Source organism: Mauremys mutica, chromosome 11 (genome assembly GCF_020497125.1).
Source record: "Mauremys mutica isolate MM-2020 ecotype Southern chromosome 11, ASM2049712v1, whole genome shotgun sequence".
Classification (NCBI taxonomy): Eukaryota; Metazoa; Chordata; order Testudines; family Geoemydidae; genus Mauremys; species Mauremys mutica.
In genome coordinates, this window is record NC_059082.1 from 32703180 (window position 1) to 32728950 (window position 25771).

At 37.9% G+C, this 25771-nt stretch overlaps 1 protein-coding gene across 1 annotated transcript in view; it reads right to left on the reverse strand.

The window, feature by feature from the left end:
- VPS13C (vacuolar protein sorting 13 homolog C) overlaps nucleotides 1–25771 on the reverse strand; it is a 194789-nt gene that overhangs the window by 125985 nt on the left and 43033 nt on the right. Inside the window, exons 11-20 of the mRNA XM_044979645.1 lie at nucleotides 19775–19902; nucleotides 16913–17019; nucleotides 15325–15496; nucleotides 13777–13839; nucleotides 9430–9565; nucleotides 8658–8752; nucleotides 3653–3795; nucleotides 1605–1797; nucleotides 1275–1389; nucleotides 704–840 (exon numbers count right to left, since the gene is read on the reverse strand). Of these exons, the coding sequence (XP_044835580.1) occupies nucleotides 704–840; nucleotides 1275–1389; nucleotides 1605–1797; nucleotides 3653–3795; nucleotides 8658–8752; nucleotides 9430–9565; nucleotides 13777–13839; nucleotides 15325–15496; nucleotides 16913–17019; nucleotides 19775–19902 (1289 nt within the window). The remainder of the gene's footprint in view (nucleotides 1–703; nucleotides 841–1274; nucleotides 1390–1604; nucleotides 1798–3652; nucleotides 3796–8657; nucleotides 8753–9429; nucleotides 9566–13776; nucleotides 13840–15324; nucleotides 15497–16912; nucleotides 17020–19774; nucleotides 19903–25771) is intronic.

Genomic DNA, 25771 nt, shown 5'->3' on the forward strand with positions numbered 1-25771 from the left:
GTACATCTACTAAAAGCACAGTATTTATACACACACACTATATTATTCATGTCAGTACTGTACAGGTAAAACTACTAGATTTTTAAAGCCTGTAATTTTTGGTTTTGACTATCCCAGAAGAGGTATTTTAGAAATGTCAATGCCATTATCCTTAATGAAAATTAAGATATCATAACTGAAAATAGAGCAAGTTCAGTCACTTTTTTTTATTTTTATAAATAAATCTTGTCACGTCTACGACAATATATTAGTCAACTTATATAGGGCTTCAAGTTTCAGCTTTACAGCACCACCATAGCGTCAACTTTCACAGCTCCAGAGTAGCTCAATAGCTTTTCATAAGTCTTCTTATTTGTTAAATAAAAGGAAAACTACTTAACTGAAAAATGTAGATACACAGTGCTTTATGAACAAGTGAAAGATATGGCTTTGAGAATCACATAGCTCTTACAATTTAACTTGTTTGATATATGGAACCACATTTCATAAAGAATGAAATATAGTTCTTCTGGATGATTCTTATTCATGTGTTTATGACAAAGGTTATTACGCAAATACTAGTGCATTTACAAAAAGGTGTCTTTCTGAACTCTGATCAGCACTGTTGTCAGTCTTAAAACGAGTCTCCTGAGAACGAACAAATAATTGTACTATTTCCCTTTTTCTTGAATGCAAACGAAACTAGAGGAAACCAACTGCATACCTGAAATGTACCGAAGTCCAAAATAAGTAGGTCTGACTTATCATTGTGGAAACCCGTCTGTGGAACCACAAGATATGATGGTTTCAGATTAATCCTCAAGTCAAGGACTTTCCGTGTTTCAATAATATGAGCTAGTCCTTAAATAGGGGGAAGAGCAGATTAAAAGATGAAATTATATTTACATCTGTAACCAATAGGTATGGGACATGGAACAAACAATACTATACCAAGGTAAAAGTCAGATTTTCACTGTAGGAGCAGCTACAGATTAAATGTGATCAATCTTTAATGTAGACATCTTTTTGGTTAACTTCTCTATATACTAACATCTTGTAAGTTTTTAAGCTAATTTTTCAATTTATTGCTTGAAGGCATTCTATTTGGAGGTTAATCACTTATCAGTGTATTGACTCAGGAGAAACAGAACTCAAAGCAATTTTGATTCAGCGATCCCATGATATGATGTTTATTCAAACATCAATACTAATACTGCCTCGCAAGTAAGGCCCTCAGACTCTTTGCTAATATTTAAGGGTTCACTTATCAATGGTAGTTACTTTTATTTATTTACCTGTAGCAGTTCTTTCTTTAATTTCTTCCAACTTCATCAACGTGGCTGTTGTTAGTCGTTCCAGATCCATTTCCTTACTTGTCTGGAAGAATTCCACCATTGCATTTATTGTTCTCTTTAAAAATAAATAATATCAGTTTATATGCAATCATCCAATACACACTGCATCAATTCCAAAATATAAATTAAATATTCATTAAACTGAGATGGCAAAAAATTAAGGCAAGGTAAAACTACTTTGGTACAGTATTTGAAAAGAGATGGAAAGACAATGAGGTTGAGAGAGAACAAAAGGTGTTCCCATACATTTCTAATTTGAATATTACTCACAGCATCATATATGATTTCCACAGGCTGTGATTCAACTATAAGGCTCTGGTCAGCAGTACTATCCTCTGGATTTGTCTCAAACACTATTTTAAGCAAAGATGATTTGGTATCCCCAATAGAAGCCACAAGAGAAGGTACAACACTTTGTTGTTTCAGTCCTGTTACATACCAGTGCTCAAGTTTGGCCTCCACTCTGTAAATGAAAACAAGAATTGTTTTAAAGCAATTTATATTGAATATTCAATAGTACGTAAATGTATCAATGGAATACAAGCTGCAATTTCACTTTGCACCAACATGAAACAGGAAAAATCACAGTGTCTTAGACAAGACGTAAGTGAACACACGATACGGGGCAGCTAATCATTAGCCAGAACTGTCTCAAGAAATATCCTAAATTCATAGGACTAACTACATGCAAAAGGATTTTAGGAGATTCTTGCATATAAAAAGGCAAAGAAATACCTTGGGTTAAATGAAGCTAAATAGTTTAAGTGACAACACAGGCTACACAAAGAAAAGAATACAAGAGAAGACTAAATTAAGCCCTGCAATATTAATGTCCTTACCATCTACATTCAACTTTATTTCATTTTAAATTCAGGTTCACATTTCTCTTGTAACTGATTCTCTTATGCAGAGACAGAGCACTTGTGCTATATCAGGAAAAAAAGTTATTAATGATTTAGGAGAGCCAGTCTGGAGCCCAATCTTGCAGATTTCCATGCAAGTTATGAACCCAGTCTTGCTCCCTTTGATATCAATAGACGTTCTTTATTGTTTACTTCAGTGAAAGCAGGAACCAGATTTCTGAATGTGAGATTATGTTGATTGGTTGCATCTTAGAAAAAAAATACATGGTTTTTCTACAACTATTAAGATTTTCATTCAGTTTTAGTGATAAAGACTTGGGAGTTTAAAACAGGGAAGTCAGTTTAGGCCCAGGTTCATAGAGATGTGAAGTTTTTAACCTTTTAAAAGAAAGGAAAATAACTAAGGCAGATTAGATCCATCTTTTCCTTTATGAAATTTTATTAGTAAAATCATCACTTCCACATTTTTGGGAATAAGTCTCATTGCCAACTATACTTTCAAATGTCTCCTTTTTTATTGTTGGGCCAAGTGCTAGTTGTGTGTCCCTCAATCTGTCCATTGAAACCACATTACAGAATATTTTAAACAGATATTCTGTGAACTTGGGTTCTGCATAAAAAGAAAAGTGGGGAAAAAACAGGATGTGTTAAAATTACTTCTACTCTCACCACCAATATGCTAACTTGAATTAGAAAAAGTGTGCACAGGTTCATTTTCCAGATGCAGCAACTAAGGGAGAGAGTGTTTTAGTTCCTTGGTGAAGAATCCATAGGAAGTTTGTGGCAGAGCTGGGAAATTAACTCTGATTTGAGGACCGAACCATATACTGGACACATTGTCCATCATCATACCTTTTATTTCAAATCTCTGTATTTGATTAGGTCATCCTTTAAGCGGGGTTAATCCTTTGTGAAGTGCTTTGAGATTTTCAGGTGAAACAGAACTACGTGCAAAGCAGTATTTACCTTTAGCTGAATAAGTGACAATCAAGATAAACAATTTAACGCAGGGAGGTGAGGGGGAGGGGGATTCTGGCCAGAGCATTTGGCACTGACTGTGGAGCCAGGCTTGGTATTACTTTTAGCACTTTTTAACAAAATATGGTTTGAAGAAAAGTTGTACATGTATGAATGGCTAGCTTAAATAAAAGGTAATGGATTTCAAACATTGAATGAAGCAGGGCTCCAAAAGAGACCTTTATTAGGCAAGCCAGTATGGCTCACTCCTTCAGCTTTGTTTTTTGAAAAAATCAATATTTATAACTTCACTTACCTACAAAAAAGTTTTAAGATGTAAAACATCTGAGCAAATTGAATAAGGAAAGTCATATACAACATATTGCTTTGTTCAAGAATCATTAATTTAAAAAAGGGATAAGCATAGTGGAAATTAGCACATTGAAAATATAATTGATCACTGTTAACAGAAATATGAAAAAGCAAACATGTAATTACTTAAGTGCTTGTGCTCCTGGTCTCTGAGATATTTTCGTGCTTAGATCAATTATCTGTACTTTAAGAGTCTCTGGCACTTCCTTGTCTTCTTTAATTGTAAGAGAAGTACTTAACAGCTTCAGTGTCATTACATAAGCAACATACTAGTCAGGGAGATAAAAAAAATAAGATTAAGAGTCTTTGCACAAATGCTTCATGATAATTTCTATTTTCTTATATTTACCACATATTCCACTGTTTTATATATTTTTAGTGCAGCCAATCCAGTGGCCCAACATATTGAAACCTGTGTTACAGTCCCCTGAGTTCAATCATCCTCCACTCTCTCTCCAAGTTTAAAAAAAAAAAAAGAGTTACTGAGGTATTTCTTTTCTCTGAAAGAACAGACATCAATTCCATCGAACAGTAATTACTTTTACTCGAGATGTAGACATACTACTTTGATGGAAATTCACTGTAGCCAAGCAACTCCTAATCCCATGGCTAGTTGAACTCAAAAGATATAATCACTAGGTGTGGTCATTAATTTTGATTCATGATTTGGATAATTTACACATATGTGTTGAGGGGCAGGATAGCTCAGTGGTTTGAGCACTGGCCTGCTATACCCCCCAGGGTTGTGAGTTCAATCCTTGAGGAGGCCATTTAGGGAACTGGGGTAAAATTCTGCTGGGGATTGGTCCTGTTTTGAGCAGGGGGTTGGACTAGATGACCTCCTGAGGTCCCTTCCAACCCTAATATTCTATGATTTTATGTCAGGCTCAGCAGCAAGAAAGATTATGTAAATCAAGGTTACTGGATTACTTCCTGGGACCTATGTTTGAGTGCATCCACATAAAGTCAGAGCACACTTTTCCTTTTTGAGAACAACAGGAAATTATTTCTCTTTATCTGAAACAAAAAAGAAAAAGTAGGACTGGAACATTCCTTGCCATATAAACATGGAAAAGAAACAGTTATGTAACCTGTACATTCTTCCGAGTACATGACTAGCAGCCCGAACCTAAGGAACAGGGCTACCAGTGTGGAGAGAGAAATTAAGAGGGTAGCAATGTACACCGAGTATACTGACAGAGTGCTGCTACCACCAAAGATTCCCTCATTCAATAATAAATGTTTTTCCCCCAGAAAGGGAGGTTCTTCAAGATGTGTGGTCCCTACCTATATCCCAATGAGGGTTATGTGCATGCGTCATGCCCCTGGAGATGGAGCTTTTGAAAATAGTAGTGTCCGGTGGTCTGCACATGCACCCTTGCTCTGCCACGTGGTTTCGCCCGAGGCAATAAAGGGCAGGGCAGACCAGTCAGGTCTCCAGTTCCTTCTGCACTACAGATGTCTCATAGCCACAGGGGGAGGGGGGGTGTTTATATAGGAACCACACATCTCGAAGAACCTCCAGTAACTAGTAAGTAACTTCCCCTTTTTCTTCAAGTGATGGTCCCTATTGTAGTCCACTGAGGTGATTTACAAGCAGTACCTATATAGGAGGGTGCGAGGAGGATGACGGAACCACGGACTGAAGGACCACTGTACCAAACGAAGCGTCCTTTGCCAAATCATGCACCAAGGCATAATCAGAAGAGAAAGAGTACACCAAGCTCCATGTGGCCACTTTACCAATGTCCAAGAGGGGCATGTCATGGAGTGCAGCGGTAGTTGATGCTTGCACTCTCGTGGAATGGGCCCATATGCCAGCTGGTGGGGATCATCCTGCTAGTTCATAGAGCGTAATGCATCCCGAGATCCATTTTGAGATCCTCAGGGTGGAAATGTGCTGTCCCTTAATTATCTCTGCTATGGCCACAAAGTCTGAGAGACTTTCAGAATGGCTGTGTCCTTCGAAGCTTACAAAATCAACCTTGTAAAAGTACAAACATTTTCTTGTGATGCTGCCCTGCAATTTTTTTTGGTGGATGTGCCTGCACTTTCTACTCAGTAAGATGTTGCATACTTCATATAGTGAAGTAATCACTTCCAAGTTAATCTCTGCATGTTTATGTTTGCATTATGCACAGTTTCCAATGGTATATTTTTGAACCCCTACTGGAGCATCAACAAACCTCAGATGACCAATAGAGCAAGTTGAAATGATCAGCAGTCAAACAATTAACAGGGTCAGTGAAACAGTATTCAGGGTCAATCTTGAGAGTGAACACTTCATTGAGAAAAATAGAGGATTACTGTTTCAGGCTGCTTTCCATCTCTCATGAGAAGTTACAACTCAGATTACACTACAAAGATCTCTAGTCAAGTCTTCAGGACAAAAAAGTCACATTCAAACAGATAACACTTGCTGAACTTCTGTGTATCTACAATATCACAAATACATAAATGGCTAGTCCACTCTGTGCCAAAGGGGTAGAGCTGCCAAGAACAATATTTTGTATACTTGAAGCTCTCTGATTTACTGCAAGGTTCTTAGCTCAAGTAATATGCTGTAAATCAAAGAAGTACAACATTTTCTCCAGCCCTCCAATTATTCTGGTGGCACTTGCTCTGATTTTTTCATTGTTCTTTTTAAAAAAAAAAAAAATGTTGACACTGGAACTCGACATAGTATTCCAGCGGCCATCTCACCAATTCCATATACCAAGGTCAAGTCACATCCATACTCATTACTTCCCTGTTTATATATCCAAGGATCCCATTAGCTTTCCGCCACAGCTCATGTTCAGTTGCTTGTCCACTACGACCCCTTAATCCTTTTCAGAGTTACATCTGTCCAGGATTCAACAGATCTACCATTCTGTAAGTAGAGCCTACATTCCTTGTTCCTAGATGTATAACTGCATTTGGCTACATTAGAACACATTTTGTTTGAATGGGCCCATCTTACCCATCAGTACGACTGCCTTGTCCACATTATTTACTGCTCTGCCAATCTTTGTGACAACTGCAAATTTTATCAGCAGTGATTTTCCACTACAAATGACCCTATTCAATAATGATTCCCCACTGACAACTGCTTTTTTTAAAATGTCAGTTGACCAATTCTTAATTCATTTAATATTGGCTTTATTGACAGCATGTAAGTCTATTAAATAATGAGCACCTTGTTTGGTACTAAGACAACTGACTTGCATAAGTTTAAGTACATTACATCTATGCAGTTAACTTTATCAACCAAACTGGTAATCTGAAAGATTTAAATCAAGTTGGACTAGAACTCTCTTCCATAAAATCATATGGACTGGCATTACTTATATTCCTATGTTTTAACTGTTTATAACTGCATCCCAAATCAGCTTTTCTATTATTTTGGCCAGTACTGATGTCAGGCTTGTCAGTCCACAGTTAGCCTTTTTTTTTTTTTTTTTTTTAATACTGGCACAAAATTCGCACTCTTCCAGTCTTCTGGAGTTTCCTAGGTATTCTAAGGTATATTAAAAAATTCATGTCAGCATGGCAGAGATCTCCACCAACTCTTTTAGGACTCTTTAGTGCAAGTTACCTGGGCTTGCAGATTTAAAAAGGTTTATCTCTAGTAGATGTTTTATGATTCTAGTACATTATCCTGCTTCTTTCCAAATACAGAATAGAAATATTTATTGAAACTTCTGCCTTTTTGTATCATTAATTTTACTGTCTCTATCTAGTAATGAGTCTATACTACTGTTAGGAATTCTTCTGTTCCTAATATATTTAAATTCTTAATTGTCCTTCACCCTGCAAGCCATGGATTTCTCCCTGAGGTCTCTAGCTTCCCTCATCAATTTTCTACACTTTATAACTCCTAATTTATTCTCATTACTATCTATTTCCTCTTTTTTCCATTTTTTTGTGTATTGCTTTTTAATTTCTAATTGATGCCTGCACTTCACCAGTAAATCAGGACAGGTTTTAGCCTAAGCTGCCCTCTTTCTTACCTGGAGTAATTGTGGCTTTTTGGCCATGTGAGCTTTTTGTGCACATAACTAGCTGGAGTGGCAGACTTGGGGATTTCTGACCAATCCAATTGCTTACTGCTGTTTGTTTCTATTTTCTTTGTGGAAACAGCACCTTGTGCATATATTTTTTTAACCCAACAAAATTACACAGTGAATATATCTGACTCATATAATCAATTCCTCATCCTAACACGAACAACCCTGCCAGGCTTTGAATATTGGTTAACCCTTGACCCAAGGCATCAACAATACTATACTAACATTTGACTTAAATACACATTTATTTCACTTAATTACCATAGAGCTGCACTGATGTTAGGATTCTAAGTTTAAACTCCAATTGAAGTTCTTCTCTCCAACACTCAGCAAGAAAGAGAGACACTGAAGAGGTCAAACTATTTTTAGTTATTTTTTTGGTTTGTTGGGATGTGTTTTGTTTTCCCCATTTACAGCAAACTCTTTATTTTTCCTCTCTTAAGCAGCAAGTTTATCTTTCAGCTCATTCTGCTCCTATTACCCACTTCCACATAATTTTGGGAATAGAATCATAGAACTTAAGATCAGAAGGGACCATTATGATCATCATCTAGTCTGACCTCCCGCAAGATGCAGGCCACAAAAGCTGACCCACCCACTCCTGAAATAATTCTCTACCTTGACTCAGCTGTTGAAGTCCCCAAATCCTGATTTAAAGACTTCAAGTAGCAGATAATCCTCCAGCAAGCGACCCCTACCCCATGCTGCGGAGGAAGGCGAAAAACCTCCAGGGCCACTGCCAATCTACCCTGGAGGAAAATTCCTTCCCGACCCCAAATATGGAGATCACACATGAATGATTCTGACTTCTTGATAGTAACATCAAGAGAGTGATTTGTCTGGATACATTTGACTGTTGGACACCAAAATCTCAACAAGCCCAGATGTTTATACAGCCCAATATAATGATCTTTTAGTCTATAGATTGTGAATATGAACTCACAGTGAATATACATTTGGCAGATCAATATCAGCGAACAATTGGCACTCAAAATATAGTCATTCCTAACATCACTCCTGTATTACTGACTTATACTAGGACAAAGATTTTGTTTTTCTTTCATTAAAAATGGTCAGTTTACCTTCTTAGGTAAGGTCAAGTTATGAGAGCTGTCACTGTACCCAATAGCAGTAAAGAGCTTAGCCTTTTCTTCTGGGGTCATGAGGTCATCAATGGCTTGGGAAAAAAAAAAGTGTTCAAATTAATTAGTACCCATAACTGGTACAAGAAAAACGTTAATTAATATACCTTAACTCCACATGCTGCCAAGGCACTTAATTTAAATTTCTGCTATGAAGTATTTCTCAAAAAGATCATAAATTATGCAAATGTGATTCATATTCCCCCACCACAGGTTGGTAAGTGATATATACCTATATAGTGCAAGCTCACCGAAATTACTTGCATCACAGTGGCACAGAGAAGCCCCAGTTGTGATCAAGACCCCATTTTGCTAGGCACCATGCAATACCCTCAGAATTCCTGGCCCAAACAGCCAACTGTCACTAGAGGAACTTGCTAGTGAATACTTGCCTTTTACAACTATCATAAATAACTCAGTATTTTTATTTTACAATGCACTTCTGAAATTTTCATACATCATTTACAAGATGCAACAGTTTATTTGTTGACATATTTCATTACTGTGTTTTCACTGAATTATTACCATCTATTCAGTGATATAACAGCAGAGACCCAAAATTAAACACAAGAAAACACTGCACTCCATACCTCTACCTTCTTCTTTTCCTACAGCCAAGGAGGACAGACAGTCACCTACCCACAAGTGAATTAAATATTAGTACTATTTGTTAGGGTTCATGTGAGAATGACCTATTTAAATTCAAACCTACTTTCAGGAACTGGTGATTCTTCATCTTCCTTTTTTCTAGATTCCTTCTTACCCCAGAACCCACTAAACCATCCTCCACCTTTCTTCTCTCCATCAGCAGATTTCTTCCTCAGCAATTTCTGCCCTGATCTTATCACCTACAAACCAAAGATAATTAGTTAAATTAACAGAAATGTTAGAACCACTGCGTATTAACTTTTGTTTTCCCAGAAACTAAACAATGAATACAGCAAATGATGTACAGGCATTTTCAGTAATGAGAGAGATCAGAGACTAAGCCCCAGCATAAGAGGGAAGCATTTATTACATTAGTCTCCGTATTTTAGAGGGGAAAAATGCTTCATTGCTTAACATGACATTTATTCTGTGTTGTGCCCTTTATCTACTTGTAATCCATTGCTCCAAAGAGGTTCCAATCTAATTGCAAACAAATCAAGTGAGAGCTACAAAAAAAACTAAAGCAAGGGAGATAAAGGAAGGGAAGGACAACTTCTGGCCCTAAAAATCTATATACTATTAATATAGTTTAGAGACTTTCAGGTTTGCTATAAATTCATCTTGATTGTTCTAACCATTTTAATTTCTTTTCTTCATATTTAGGCCCGGTCTACATGGTGGGAGGGGAGAATCGATCTAAGAAACGCAACTTCAGCTACAAGAATAGCGTAGCTGAAGTCGACGTAACTTAGATTGACTTACCTCCGGTCCTCACGGCACGGGATCGACGGCCGTGGCTCCCCTGTCAACTCCGCTTCTGCCTCTCACCCTGGTGGAGTTCCAGAGTCGATGGCAGAGCATTCAGGGATCGATTTATCGTGTCTAGATGAGACGCGATAAATCGATCGCCGATAAATCAATCGCTACCCACCAATCCAGCAGGTAGTCTGGACGTACCCTTAGACCTTCCACTTTTAGGTTTTAAGCAGCGTGACAGGGTCAGGCCAGATGGCTACAGGAGAGTAACAGAAGATAGAGATATTAGCCTCAGATTAAGCAGGTCCCTTTTCCCTGAGTAAGATAACAGGATGTTCCAGAACAATCAAGAAGTTGCTGGAACCAATTAAGGCAGGCTAATTAGGACACCTGGAGCCAATTAAGAAGCTACCAGAATCAATTAGGACAGGCAGGCTAATCAGGGCACCTGGTTTTAAAAAGGACCTGATTTCAGTAGTGAGGCGCATGTGAGGAGCTGGGAGCAAGAGACACAAGAAGCTGAGAGTGAGTAGGTGTACCGCTGGAGGATTGCAAATTACAAGCATTACCAGACATCAGGAGGAAGGTCCTGTGGTGAGGATAAAGAAGGTGTTGGGAGGAGGCCATGGGGAAGTAGCCCAGGGAGTTGTAGCTCTTACAAGAGACACTGTAGACAGTTGCAATCCACAGGGCCCTGGGCTGGAACCTGGAGTAGAGGGTGGGCCCGGGTTCCCCCCATCCGCCTCAACTCCCTATTTAAGTCAAGAGGAGGTGACCTGGACTGTGGGTCCCACCAGAGGGGAAGTTCCCTGGCCTATCCCGCGACCCACTAGGTGGGTCAGCAGAGACTGCGGGGATTGTTCTCCTCCCTTTCCCCATGCTGGCCAATGATGAGGTTAACCAAGTGAACAGCAGCTTTGTGCCACTAACAAAAGTTGCCAAACTGAGGGCTGCCGTGAACCTCTGAGGTGAGCAAATCCGCCAGAAAGTGCAGAACCCACCAAGCAGAGGAGGAACTTTGTCACAGAAGTAAGACCCTATTACCTCAAATTCTAAGTAACAACTCCTAGCCCAAAGAACTTGCAATTTAAAGATATGTCTTATGTTATTTCTTCAGCTACCTTTAGCATAAATGCTTAGCAAATTTAAACTACATCAATGGTTTCCTCTCATTATGGCACTATAAAGACATAGGCTATGTTTAGTTTATCTGAGGATTCATAGCAGACTAAAAGATAGAAAAGACTTTGCAATAGGACAGTCAGCAAAGAGAAAAATAGTTTGCCAGATTGCCAGACTTCTCAGCATCTTTCGAGATGAAGCCCTATAAAAAAATCACATCATATAATGGAACAAAGATGTGTGGTGTTGGTAACACATTATACCTTATTGAGCCCAAGACAATCCAGTATAACTGATCCTGGAATACTAGTTCAATTCTGGGCACTACGTTAAAAGAAAGATATTAAAAACTGGAGCAATTAAAACAAAGAGCAAAAAAATTGGAGAAAGCCACATCATCTTTATTCACAGAGTACCTAAGAGCTCATCTTGCTACCCAAGATGTGTAATTTAAATGACTGGGGGCAGTGATGACACATGCACCACCAACCACCTCCCACCATTTTGGGTGGGAGAAAAGGAAAGCAAGGGTGAACTCTAGCTTGTGTTTATTTCCTCTCCCCTTCCTTCCCAGGGGGGCTGTCGCTAATAGCATCTGAGCTCATCCCACCCACTCCTGCTGCCATTGCATATGTGGGGTCATGTCAGACTGACTGATTGCCTTACACCTTCACAGGCAGTGGGAGAAAGTAGTGATTGCTTCTGCCCAGCATTTCTTGGCTTGTTCCATAACAGGGACCTAGCCTCCTCCTGGTACTTATGAGATACAATCTATCAGATGCTAGCACACATGGACCGGTGTTTACATCCTATATTAAGCCACCCCAAATGGGTAACATCAATTTAAAATTTTCATTATTAAATACGTTGTCTGTCTTCCAGGATCACATGGAAAAGCCCCACCTATAGCTATCTCAGTATGTGGACACGGTATTTTTCACTGGGCACAATAAAGGTGTCTGGCAAACATGGGGACTCCATTTAGACTTCTCCAATTAAGTTCCCCACCTGAGACGGCAGGGAAGGAGAAAAATGCTTGCTGGCCCCACTCATCCACCCTAGGCAGGCTGTTCCTATCCTTCACAGGTGATCATTATTCATTCATTATTGTGATTTAAGCACAGCAAAAAGGTATTAGACTGATCATTTCATTAAAAAGAGATGTCAGCCAGATTTCAGCCCTTTCCCCTGGTGTTATCTAGGTCTGGTTGAAAAGCCTTCCAAAACTGGGTTGGCAAGGAATCGCCAGACCAGCAATAACGAACCTGGCATGGAAAGAGGTGAACTGGGAAATGAGTAAGTATATTACCACAATAAGGGGTGCAATGATCTCCCATTGAAGAATTAAGTATACCGCTCCTGAGCGGTTTAGAGACGACTTCGTACAGATATTTCCTTGGTCGACTTTATACAGTTTGCTTTCTAGCTGCTCAGCCGTGCGAGAGTAGATGTAAACTAATTGCTGTCATCCCCTGTGGTGGGTTCCAGTGCAATGGGTGGGTTGAGAAAGGATAAGATGTGAAAACCCCATAAACCAATGGGCTGCTTGGGCATGGGGCCCAGGCATGACATTGCACGGTGAGGAGATATGCCTCCAAGGCTTGTGGAGCATAGGATTTCCTTCCTCCCGCCTCTCCTACATCCAACATGGATGAAGGGAATTGAGTAAGACTCTGGCTTCATGCCAGGATCTCCAACTAAGCCAGTGGATATACAGAGGGCACAGCCTACATATACATACACTGAGGTTTGTAGAACACAAGGTTAGTGGTGCTCAGTTAAATTCTGCACTGTAACAGGCCTGCCAAGTAGTGGTTCCTTGTTGTTTAATAGCTTAATAAGTTGTGATCACTGCATTTAGCCATACTCCAGTGTCTCTCTCATTGCTTCTGTCTCTGCCTCAGTAGGCATAAGCTTGACTGGGTGATAAAGAGAAGTGACCTAACAGTCACATATTTGGGGAGTATAACATCAAGGATGGAGATCAAGTATTTAGGAGGTCATGCAGGAATATAAGTAGTTCTGTAATGGAATAAAGAAAGGGGAATACTTAGGTGTATTATCAGGAAAAAATAACAGCAAGGTGTATCATACTATGGGATACCATGCCAACAGAAGTATTAGAAGTATCAATGCTCGATACAAATTTAATATATTTTCCTGGTTTGGTGTTCAGTCTTAAATTGTCCAGCAAAAAGCAAGAATTATAACACAAGCTCCTCTCCATCTACCTTCTATGCTTCTATAACCTAGGTAAGGGGGGGAGGGATAGCTCAGTGGTTTGAGCATTGACCTGCTATACCTCCCAGGGTTGTGAGTTCAATCCTTCAAGGGGCCATTTAGGGATCCAGGGCAAAAATCTGTCTGGGGATTGGTCCTGCTTTGAGCAGGGGGTTGGACTAGATGACCTCCTAGGTCCCTTCCAACCCTGATATTCTATGACTACAGCAGTGAAACACAGTATGCCTTAACTTCATATACATAAATACCTGCTACTAAACATTAGAAACTGGTTTCTTATTTATTTTGTTACCTCAACTTGTGCTTGCTGTCTTGCTAAAATGATGTTGAAAATGTCCAGTGTTCTTTCTAGATCCTGTTAAACAAAGGAAATAAATACCCTGTTTAGTGTAAGATGAATTAATTTATGGCCTCTTAAAAAAAATGTTGCAGTAATCCACTCCACAAATCCACTTCTACAAATCCAGTTAAGTCTCCTTTCTAGCCTCTGCCTTTTAGAATTCATCTCTCTACAATAGGTCACTGGAAGGTGAAAGTTGGCTTAAGACAGATACTGTATCAGGCAGGCAAGGTACTAACAAGGTTCAACAGGACTTTATTTTTACAGTGGAAACCTCTTTACCAAGCTGCTGCTGCACACCCTGTAACTCTCACTCAGCCTCCTCAACTCCTCCCCCCTCCTTCCTGTCCTCTCCCTACATCCAGTGCTCCCACTTCTAATAATTACAAGCACATCTAAACACCACAACAGAATATTTAATAAACCAGTTTTCCAGTTAAATAAATGTTGGCAGTGCATTTCATCTATAATTCAGGAAGTGGAACATAACTGAAGTTCACAAATCCTTTTTAATAGTGCCCGCATATTAATAATAATATGGAGGTTTTCTGATACTTTGGAGCTGAAAACTGAAATATACTCATACAGAATTGCAGTATGGAAAGCAACCAGCCGTCAACTTTATCTTACTAAGTTTAAAGAATTAAATTATCTTAGCTTTCTTTTCCCATGTACGTTTTAACAAAAAGTCAAGAATTGTAGTGATGAAAAAAAGTAACAGCGATTAGAATTTCAACCTCCCTCAAGTTTTAAGCTTTATTTCTGAAATATTTAAAAAAATGACACTATCCAAATGGGTAATGTGCTATTTGAACACCAAATTGTGAAAATTAATGTTTCATTTTGGTACATTTTACAAATTTATTTACTATTCCTGACTTTACACTTAATAACACACATTTTACATTGAAGAATCAGGCTCTTGTTCTCTCTAGATCAGGGGTCGGCAACCTTTCAGAAGTGGTGTGCCGAGTCTTCACTTATTCACTTTGATTTAAAGTTTCGTGTGCCAGTAATACATTTTACCTTTTTAGAAGGACTCTTTCCATAAGTCTATAATATCTAACTAAACTATTGTTGTATGTAAAGTAAATAAGGTTTTTAAAATGTTTAAGAAGCTTCATTTAAAGTTAAATTAAAATGCAGAGTCCCCCAGACCAGTGGCCAGGACCCGGGCAGTGTGAGTGCCACTGAAAATCAGCTCGCGTGCCGCCTTTGGCACACGTGCCATAGGTTGCCTACCCCTGCTCTAGATAAATGGTTGATCGTCATTTTAAAACATTTTTGTTTAAAAAAAAAGCAGAAGTAAAGAACACTACTCCAGATTTTCCCTTAGTTTTAGTCAAGTGTGAATATTAAGCAAGGTTTTCCTTTAAGAGAGGAATTAATTTAACATACTGGTTGGCAAGAAGGATGTTACAAATAATACTCTAAAATATTCATCAGTAAAGATAAAGATGTACTCCATTGTCAAATATACCCCATATTAATAGCAAGTACCTGAATTTGTCGTTGTGTTTCTTCTGATAGTTTGCTCTGTGTTAGTTTGCTCTTGTACATATTTTTGTAACTCTTCAAAAGCTGCCTATGTTGTTTCATGTTGCTCCATGACCACACGTGAGTGCGTCTTCTGATATGAACTTCAAGAATGCTGTTAGCTGCATATTTCCACCTGTAAGAATTGCATTTGCATTAATTATTTCTGGCTGCATTTTATGATTTACAACTTAAAATTAAATTGTGGAAAAAAACATTAAATCAAGATTTATTTTGTTCATAGTATCTGCACTCTAGGAGTTACACTAGAAGATGAGTTGTTCCAGTTATTGTTTAAGAAATTAAATTTGAAACCAACTTCTGATTTTCACACGCGTTGCACACAAGCATCTCGATTCTCCTCATCTTTAGTTACCAGGCTATAAGCTTTAACTATATTTTCACTCTGAAAAGGGTAAAGCTGAAGCTGGTGATACAGTCCAACATTAAGTTGGATGGAAAAAGAACAGAACTGCTATTGTACTAGATCTATGTTACAAACAGCAAATCACATCACAAATTATTCATGTTCAGTTAATAGGTTCAATTAACCTATTTGACTCCAGCAACACAGAACTTGGCACAATAGTCACACTGCTCAAAATAAAACGGGCTGGAACAGCATTTTGCATGTTTTGACTGAAATGCACTAACTTACCCATTTAGAATAGCTACTGGCTATGACATTCTATATCAATTGCGTCTGTCTCTTCCTTAATAACTTGAATGACCTCATGTATTAAACATTCTAAGGAAGACTCCACAAATTGCTATAGCAAGTTCCCACATTTTTCTGTTTAGCTTCCAGTTTGCTTAATAACCATTTCTCCATTTGGAGTTCAGAATATCAATATTTTGCCAGTAGTGCAAAGGAAGTTCTACAGAAGAAAATGGGTAAGCTTATTCACCTGTAAGTCTTCAAGAAGCACTGAAATACAACTCTTAGGAATCTAAGTTCCATTATTAAACAAATAGTCAATGATGTACAGAAGAAAGGTTATTTAATTCCTCTGAACACACCCTGTGTTACTTCCAGAATTAAATTTGGCATTTTATTAAGTTGGGGGGGAGAGGTTATGTGACCAAAGGCCACCCTACCCTGAATGGTCCTTTAGAATATGTGCTAACTACTTATGCTAAACCATCTGTTCCACCTTGCATTTAGCTGTGATGCTCAGAGTACTTTTCCCAGTCCTGAAGAAGAGCTCTGTACGGCTCAAAAGCTTCTCTCTCAAACAAACAGGAGTTGCTCCAATAAAAGATATTAGCTCATCCACCTTGTCTCTCTACTTATTTAAACACAATTTTCCTTATTGGCATTACTTTAGAAGTGAGAACTTAACCCTGGACAAGTAGTATCTAGACCATCTCATCAATTTTTAAAGCATGTTAACAACAAAGTAAAATCAAGAGGGTAACAAATAGTCCTATCCTTAAGAGAAAGCATGAATAGTGGTCATAGCCCATATGAAAGCTTCCAGCCTTTATTACTCAGGATATGAAGTACAAAGCCTGATAATTTACTGCAGTTCTGTAAGGCAGTAGAACTTACCACTGTTTGGCATTTTTATGTAGAGGTACATCTGGTCTGTATTTTCTGTATGGAACATTTCGAACCATGTAATCTATGGACTCCAGAAGGTCAATCATACTGAGGTACTACACACATGAAACAAAACATTATTTCTTACCACCAGAGGTTTACATAGTTTAATTACATGCAACGATCGGGTTACACTTAGAGCTATTTAATGGTCTTCAGTCTTTCCTGAAAGATATAGAAATGCATGCTCTGGGGTTAACAGAGTATAGAGCTGCATGCATGACATATAGTATAAACTGTTGGTTGCATAAATGACAATCAAGAGACACAATTTGTATTTCAGTTAGTGTGCTCGTCTCCCTGTGGTAGAGCTTCTCAAATTGGTTTCTTCCCTCACCTCCACTCTGTGTGTTCCCCACAATGCACTATCCTATGTGTCTCAGTTGTATTGCTGGAACCCACAGACATTTATTGGATTTCCCATGCTCTTTCTGTAATGCAGCCAGTATGCCACGAGATTACACCCTTGGATTAGACCAGTGCTTCCCAAACTTTAACAGCCTGTGAACCCCTTTCACTAGCACGTCAAGTCTTGCGAACCCCCTCTTAAAAAGGACTATTTCCAGGGATTTTCTCCTGTACCTGAGTATAAATTATAAAAGCAGTGATCTTGGAAATATAAAATTTGTTTTTATGACATGCTTATTACACACTATTTATTATTAATTATTTATCATTACAGTATTTTTATTACATTATGAAAACAGCAACACTCTTCCAAGATCTCACTAAAAAGAGTTCCCCCTACACAAGCATTCAGGTCTTGAGCAGTCCAGGCAAACAGCACATGTTACAAAAAAGCTTAAACTTGTTCATAATAATTTTAAAAACAATACTAGCTGCCTATTTAATTTTAAAAACAGCAAAAAATATTCACCTCCTTTTCCGTTTCTTATAAGGAGTCTTGAAGTTTAAACCACAGTGTGACAGATATGCTTGCTTTGATCCGCTTAGCTCTTGGAAGTCTAGGGGCTCCGGGCTGATGACCCCATGCTGCCCGGGATCCCTAGGGACAGCTCTGTCCACCATTAGGAAATTCCCCCCCCCCGAGAACCCCCTGTAACATTTCATGAACCCCAGTTTGGGAACCACTGGATTAGACCTCGGGTGACCAGATGACATGAACAAAATATCGGGACACATGGGGAGGTAGGTCCAGAGCGCTGCCAAAGGGGGTGGGGGGGAGCTGAACTGGAGCACCACCGAAGCAAGAGGAAAAAAAAAAAGCCTCAAAGCAAGACTATTGGGACAAATGGTGTTCTGACCATACATCTGTCGGGACACGGGACAAACGACTGAATTTTAGCAAGACGTCTGGTCACCCTAATTATACCAGACCTGAAAAACATCAGTCTAAAAACAAAAGTTTCACCAAGTTCTAAGCAGCTGAAAAGGACTATAAAACTGAAAAACGCATACAGCTTTTAATTTGTTGCAGTGCAGTCATGCAGCAGCCCCAAAATCATGGCTGTGAAGAATCCCATGTTATCAAGCCCAACTTCCTACACCAGTACTAGCTATTCTCTACACTAATCTCTTGTTTAATATTTCTTGGAAATGCTTCAAAAGCTTCAGATGCAATTGTTTCCATGATCATCATTTACAATTTCACTGTTATTCATTTACCTCAACTGCCCTTTAATTTGCATGGATTATTTCAAAAAATACATGGTCAATTTAAAATAAATTGCCCATCACTACAATTTTACATTTTTGCTGTATTTTGATTCAAAATGTCCATTCTATTTGCTTAAATTTTGTAAGTTTCTTCAAGTTTTACATATACCTCTCAAACTTGCATAACATTGTTGTCCTAGAGTCTATTTTATACTGTAATTAGCATCTTCCTAGTGAGGTGCTTACATTTCTACCAAACATTCAAAGTGTGGACTAAAAAAAAAAAAAAAAAGACATGCAATTTAGTTCTGTAACTTTAAATATGACTGTGTGAGGCTCTTCTCCGTGGTTCTCTCCTGAACATACCAATCACTCTTAATACTTTCAATACATGGTCCTCTCTTGGCTGCATATAGCCATTCCTACTTGTTTAGTTTGCATTGTTCCAAGTCACGTGACTACCATGCTCTTATGTGCATCGTCACTGATGCAGAAACTAGGTCCTATGTGACCACCGAGCACCACCACCTACCTTTATATAGATCATCATAGCACTGATTATCTACCAGAAATGAATATTGTTTAACATTATGGAAAATTTAACGTTTATAGGCACATGTGGATGCTTGACAGAAAATGTACAACATCAGCACTAAGGAAATTCAATTAGATTAAGATCAAGTTATAAATTAGCATAAAGTCTGCATACTAAACAAAAGCCTCTATCTGAAAATGGCAAGAATCAGAAAGATAAACTAGGAGACACTGACTTGGATTGAAAAAGTTGTTTGCTTGCCTTATCCAAAGTATGAGCAAAATGCTCAGCATGCATAACCCTGATTCACTGTGCTAAATTTAGGTCTATGTGGGGCAAAGACAAACAATATAATAGCCCTGCAGGAAAGACACCTCAAATAGGTGGGAAACATGCCAATGTACAAGTGTTAAACATAGATTGGCTGGGATCTTACCCACAATCAGCCCACAGATAGCACTGAGTCAAAGTACCATGAGCCAACACCAGGCAATGCCTGTTACAACACAGACAAAAAAGCTGCCACACACTTTCCCAGGGTTACCATCAGGTAGTTTAGACTTGTGTGCAAATGTAACTAACAAACCTGTCTGGTTGAATATATATATAGGCAATGTCATAATCCTTAACCAGAGAATAAAAATAGCAAGATAACTTACCTGTGGCTTAGTGAGTTCAATGGCAATATTCTGTACTTCTATATTCCAATCAAGCTTTGGAGTTTTTAATTCAGTTTCTGCATGTGGGTTGATGTACAGTTTGGCAGAGGCTGATACTGGCCTAAAAACTTCAAGATACAAAACATGTATAATACTATGGTTCTGACTGGCCCAAAATTAGTAAAACCTAGTAAAGAAAACTACTACACTACATTGGCCAAACTGGACAGTCTCTACGTAAAAGAATAAATGGACACAAATCAGACGTCAAGAATTAGAACATTCAAAAACCAGTTGGAGAACACTTAAATCTCCCTGGCCACTCAATTACAGACCTAAAGTCGCAATATTACAACAACAACAAAACTTTCAAAAACAGACTCCAACAAGAGACTGCTGAATTGGAATTAATTTGCAAATTGGACACCATTAAATTAGGCTTATATAAAGACTGAGAGTGGATGGGCCATTACACAAAGTAAAATTATTTCCCCATGCTTATTCCACGCCCCCTTACAGTTCCTCACATCTTCTTGTCAATTGCTGGAAATGGGCCATTTTCATTACCACTATAAACAGTTCTTTTTCTCTCGTGCTGATAATACCTCACCTTAACTGATCACTCTCCTTATAGTGTGTATGGTAACACCCATTGTTTCATGTCCTCTGTGTGTATATATCTTCCTACTGTATTTTCCACTGCATGCATCCAATGAAGTGGGCTGTAGCCCACGAAAGCTTATGTTTAAATAAATTTGTTAGTCTCTAAGGTGCCACAAGTACTCCTGTTCTTTTTACACAAATTCTGCCACTGGTGATGTACTGAAGCATTCTGTGATATAACGTAATCAACAGGGCACAATATGATGTAGTAGATCTGTTTAAGACTCTCAGTTTGAACCTAAATCAATTATTACATTTTATATTTACAAAAAAAGTCAATGTAATATTTATGCCAAAATGGCAAGAGCAAAAGTTCTAGTGGGTGATGCTCAGCTTAAACATTTTACATTGTTAATCTTGCATTACCTATAACTAGTAAGTCAACATTTCAGATAAATATTATTTAAGTTGACTGTGCCCCATCAAAACTATCACAATGATGACAACAAAATGATTATTTTTATTTTCAATCAGCTGTAGTAGAAATGTGCTCTTAGGAAGCTAGGAGCATTAAAGCTACACATTATGGCAGATGCTTCTGTGATAGACCAATCAACTATACGAGGAGTCCATAAAAGAAAATGATGACTGAAGTACTGGTTACCAGGAAGGAACCTCTACAGCATGTCTGGAGAAAGAGACCAAAAATACTCCATCAAATCTAGTTTTCTCAAGACAGATTAGAATTTAGAAGGAAAAGTGATCATTTCACACTTAAGGAATACACTTCTGTAGATGAACTAGTGTTTTTAAACCAAACTAAGCAAATTTGGGGTGCAAGAGGAGAAAACGAAGATGGATTCATTCCTCAGTACTGTCTGTAATGGATTTATCAAGTTACTTAAGTTATCTGAAGCCCACACTGCTCTTTATGATCTCCTTAATGAACACTGAAGGGATTCAGTACAAGGACAATAGCAACAACGTAATACCCCATTTACTATGTTAATAAGAAAAATTAAAAATGTTTATTTGGTTAATTTCTAGAACCTTTGTACAGTCTCACTCTGAGGACATCTGACTAAGATAGCTTGTTACATACATTTGAATGGTTTTATATAATTGCATTTTTTATTGTTTAAAACAGAAAAGTGTACTGTGATTATCACATCCACAACCCAAGTAATTTGGCTCAGCATCTCTCTTTTGAAGAGATTCTATCAGCAAATTTGCAACCTGTCTTTTTTCTAATATTTTTAAGACACCCACTACCTTACTATTTCAGCATTAACACTTTACACAAAGCAGGAGTCCATGCTTAAATGGAATAATGTCTTAAATCCATGTCTAATTACTCATATTATAAAACTCTACTAATCACTATATACATTTAAAAGAAGACTGGCTTTAATAAAGCTTACTCTTCAAGGAGAAAGAATGGCATGTGTGCCTCTTTTTACTTCATCATAATGTATAGACAAGGTATGTATTTATTTTAAAGGTTTATGTTTTGTTTACATTTCAGGTAGGGTGGATAAAAATCAAGGATTTTTTTTAAATAAAAAAAATCAGTTTTTTTTTATTTAAATTGGATGTTTTTGATAAAATGCTTTTTGAGGAAAAAACTATCTAAAGATCGTTTTAATTAAGATACATTATAGCTCAAAGATATCTCATCATGGAATAGGGATTACAAATTCTAATTCTATAGTATGACACAATTTATTCATGTAATGTTTAAGAAAAGTTTTGCATAACGTTCCAATAGTTCATGGATTAGGGACCCAATCTTATGGGGTTCCAGGAGCTTCTGTATAGATTATTTAGGTTCATTTTTCTGTCTATGCAATGGGACTCAGTGCTCAGTCTAGGAGATACCATCAGAGATGTTTAGTTTTGCAGTTCTCAAACAGTGGATTTGTGTCCCCAGAGATAACATGCTTGTTAACAGCAAAAATGTTTTAAAATAAATAAATAGGAAGTAAGAAATAACAGACCTCAACCCTATTGTCCCTCTGCAAATTTGTGTACACAGAGTCAATCCCTTGCCTCTCTCTAAAAGTGCAAAGTTTCAAAAAGTCCAATGACTAGAAGATTGTTGGGGGTGGAATAGATCTGGACAAGGAGAAGAAGAGAAAATGTGAGAAAGGAGGGACAGGCACTAGAAACAAAAGTGAAACTGTTTTAGAAGCATATTCCAGAAGTCTTGAGGTCTTTCTGAGTGTAGCCGTCATTGATTTGAGATCTACCATACCATTCTCTCACTAGAAGGGAAAACCTATAATGTCAGCAGGCCGTAAAAGAGACCCAGTTTGGGAATATTTTAATCATAGAATATCAGCAGGGTCGGCTCCAGGTGCTTGGGGTCGCTACTCCAGAGATGGGCGGCACGTCCGGCTATTCAGCGGAGGGTCCCTCACTCCCCGTCAGAGCAAAGGACCTCCCACTGAATTTTTTTTTTTGCCTGCTTGGGGCAGCAAAACCCCTGGAGCCAGCCCTGAATATCAGGGTTGGAAGGGACCTCAGGAGATCATCCAGTCCAACCCCCCTGCTCAAAGCAGGACCAATCCCCCAATTAAATCATTAATTAATGAAGTTCCTCTACCTGTGGGTAAGATAGACATGCATGCAAAAAGCAAAAACAGTGCAACAAAAAGAAATGCAAGGCCTGGTTGCCTGAATGAAACATCATCATGAGAAGTGTTCCCTCTCAGGAGGAAGCTGCATTAAAGATGATGAAAGGAACACATCTGAACATGCAGGATCTTCAGGTTGGTAAACTTTTTTATTTCATACTTCTTTCTTAAGGACTGACTGTCTTCCTTCTGGACTATTCTTGAATTCTCGTGTTTGAACAAGTATAGTCGTTACTCTATGGTACTATCATTTTAGATGCAGTCGTGATAAAAAATATATAGCAGATCTTCCTTTTACAATTTCACCTTTAAAGTAGTACTAAGTGTCAGTGAATGCAATGAGTGATACTAAATGAACAGTATGGTACTAATCATTAAATAACTGCATTGACTTATTTTGTTTAGGAAAATCCATCTTCAATATACAGGATTCTGGAGACTATCCACCTTCAAGATCATCATCATTTTCTATAATTTCAGAGTTATCTGCCAATGACAGTGTTTCAAGTCACATCATGTATGTCACATAGGCACAGTATGCACAAAAAAAAATCTCCATCATCCAGAAACAACCATAGATAAGTTTGTGATAAGAACCAGCAGATTACAAAAAGAGGTAAATTGATGAAAAAACTGCCCGGTTTGTTTATGCAACAAACTCTCCTTTCCATATGATTGAGAACCCACACTTCATTAACATGGTTCAGTCATAAAGACCAGGATACAGTCCACCCAACAGAGCAGATGTTGCAGGCAAATTGCTGGATAAGGCATATGAAAAGAGAAATTGAGCAGTGTGAAAAAGATCTAGAGGGTAAAATTGTTAACCTGAGTTTTGATGGGTGGAGCAATGTCCACAATGATCCTGTTGTATGCGCTTGTATGACAACAGAAGAAGGGAATGTCTTCCTTACAGAAACAATTGATACATCAGGAAAGGCACACACAGCAGAATACTTACAAGAAGTAGCAGTAAAAACTATAACAAACTGAAAAAAAAATTGAATGTCTAGTATGCAGCTTGGTCACAGACAACGCTGCAAATGTATCCAAGATGAGAAGAAATTATTTACAAGAGAGAGTCCCAAGCTAACAACATATGGTTGCAGTGCTCATTTGATGCACCTCCTAGCCAAAGACTTCAGTGTTCCAGAAATAAAGGCCAATGATGTTGAAATTGCAAAATACTTCCGTAACAACCACTTTTCAGCAGCTGCTCTGAAAAAAGTGGGAGGAACCAAGCTAACTCTCCCACAAGACATGTGATGAAACACAGTAGTGGACAGTTTTGAGCACTATATCAAGAATTGGCCTAATCTGATGACAGTTTGTGAACAAAATTGTGAAAAAATAGATGGCAGTGTCACAGCCAAAGTTCTCAACATTGGGCTTAAGAGAAATGTTGAATACATGCTGAGTACCCTGAAGCCTATTTCTGTAGCCTTGAACAAAATGCAGGGAAATAGCTGTTTTATTGCTGATGCTGTTGAAATTTGGTAGGAACTGAATGAGATCTTAAAAAGAGAAATATGCATTGAGAGTTAAATTACAAGCATTAAAAAAAATGAATGGGACAAGCACTATCTCCAGCTTATTTTCTTGCAAATATTCTCTATACTTGGTATCAGGGTCAAACCTTAACTGCTTAAGAAGAGGAGTTGGCTATGACACGCACATCCAGCAATCATAATTAATCCATAATGCCAACTATAATAAACTTCAGAGCTAAGGGTGAACCAGTCAAGAAATATATGTTTGCTGATGATGTTTTAAAAAGTCACACCAGTGAACTAGTGGAAGTCACTTAAGCACTTGGATTCAGAGACTGTTGAAGTGATAATCTCACTTTTAACAGCAATAGCTTCTTCTGCCGGTGTAGAAAGAATATTTTCTTCCTCTGGATTAATTCATTCCAAACTGAGAAATCGTTTGGGACCTGAAAAAGCAGGAAAGCTTGTTCTTCTTTTCCAGATTATGAACAAATAGGAACACGAAGGTGAAGACGATTCAGTTAGCCGCAGAAGCCAATATGTTAAATTTCTCATGTTGACCCTGGCTGACATAGTTCATTGAATTTTTTTTTAAATATTTCTTTTAAACTATTTAGTTAACAATTTTAACAAAAACAAATCTGATTTTAAAAAACTTGAATGTTTAACTAAATTCAAAAATTCATGTGATTGTTTTGTTAATATATTATATGTTTGCTGTTGAAGAAAAAAATCCAGAATACGTAATGTTGTTTTAGTTAAATAAAACAATTAAAATTTTGTCTGGTGATGTTCTCCTCCTGATACGGCATGGCAGGAAAATCCTCCAAATATTAATGATTAACCTGATGAATTGGAGATAGTTCACCTCCCAATGACTTCATAAATATCTGCTTCAATTACCTTTGGTAAATGAAATAACCCAACAATCCTCCTTTTTCTGATACAGCTGTAAAACTAATCTGAAAAGTTTTCAAAATAAATCACTTTAAAAATGTATAGTGTGTACCTTCTAAAAATGAAACCTACATCTATCTCTGAATTGTGAAGAATATGAATTAAGGTTATAACAACCAACAAGAATGCACTTTTATGTAGAAATCAATGATTAAGTTGAGTCTTCCTGACTAGTGATTTAAATCATGATTTAACTCAAACTGATTTAAATCAAATCCACCCTGATTTCAGGAATACCAAATCCTGACTTTCCTGTTTTTGCTGGTCCATGGAGAATTTCATGGGAGCTTTTTCAAGGCTTAGCTGTTAGT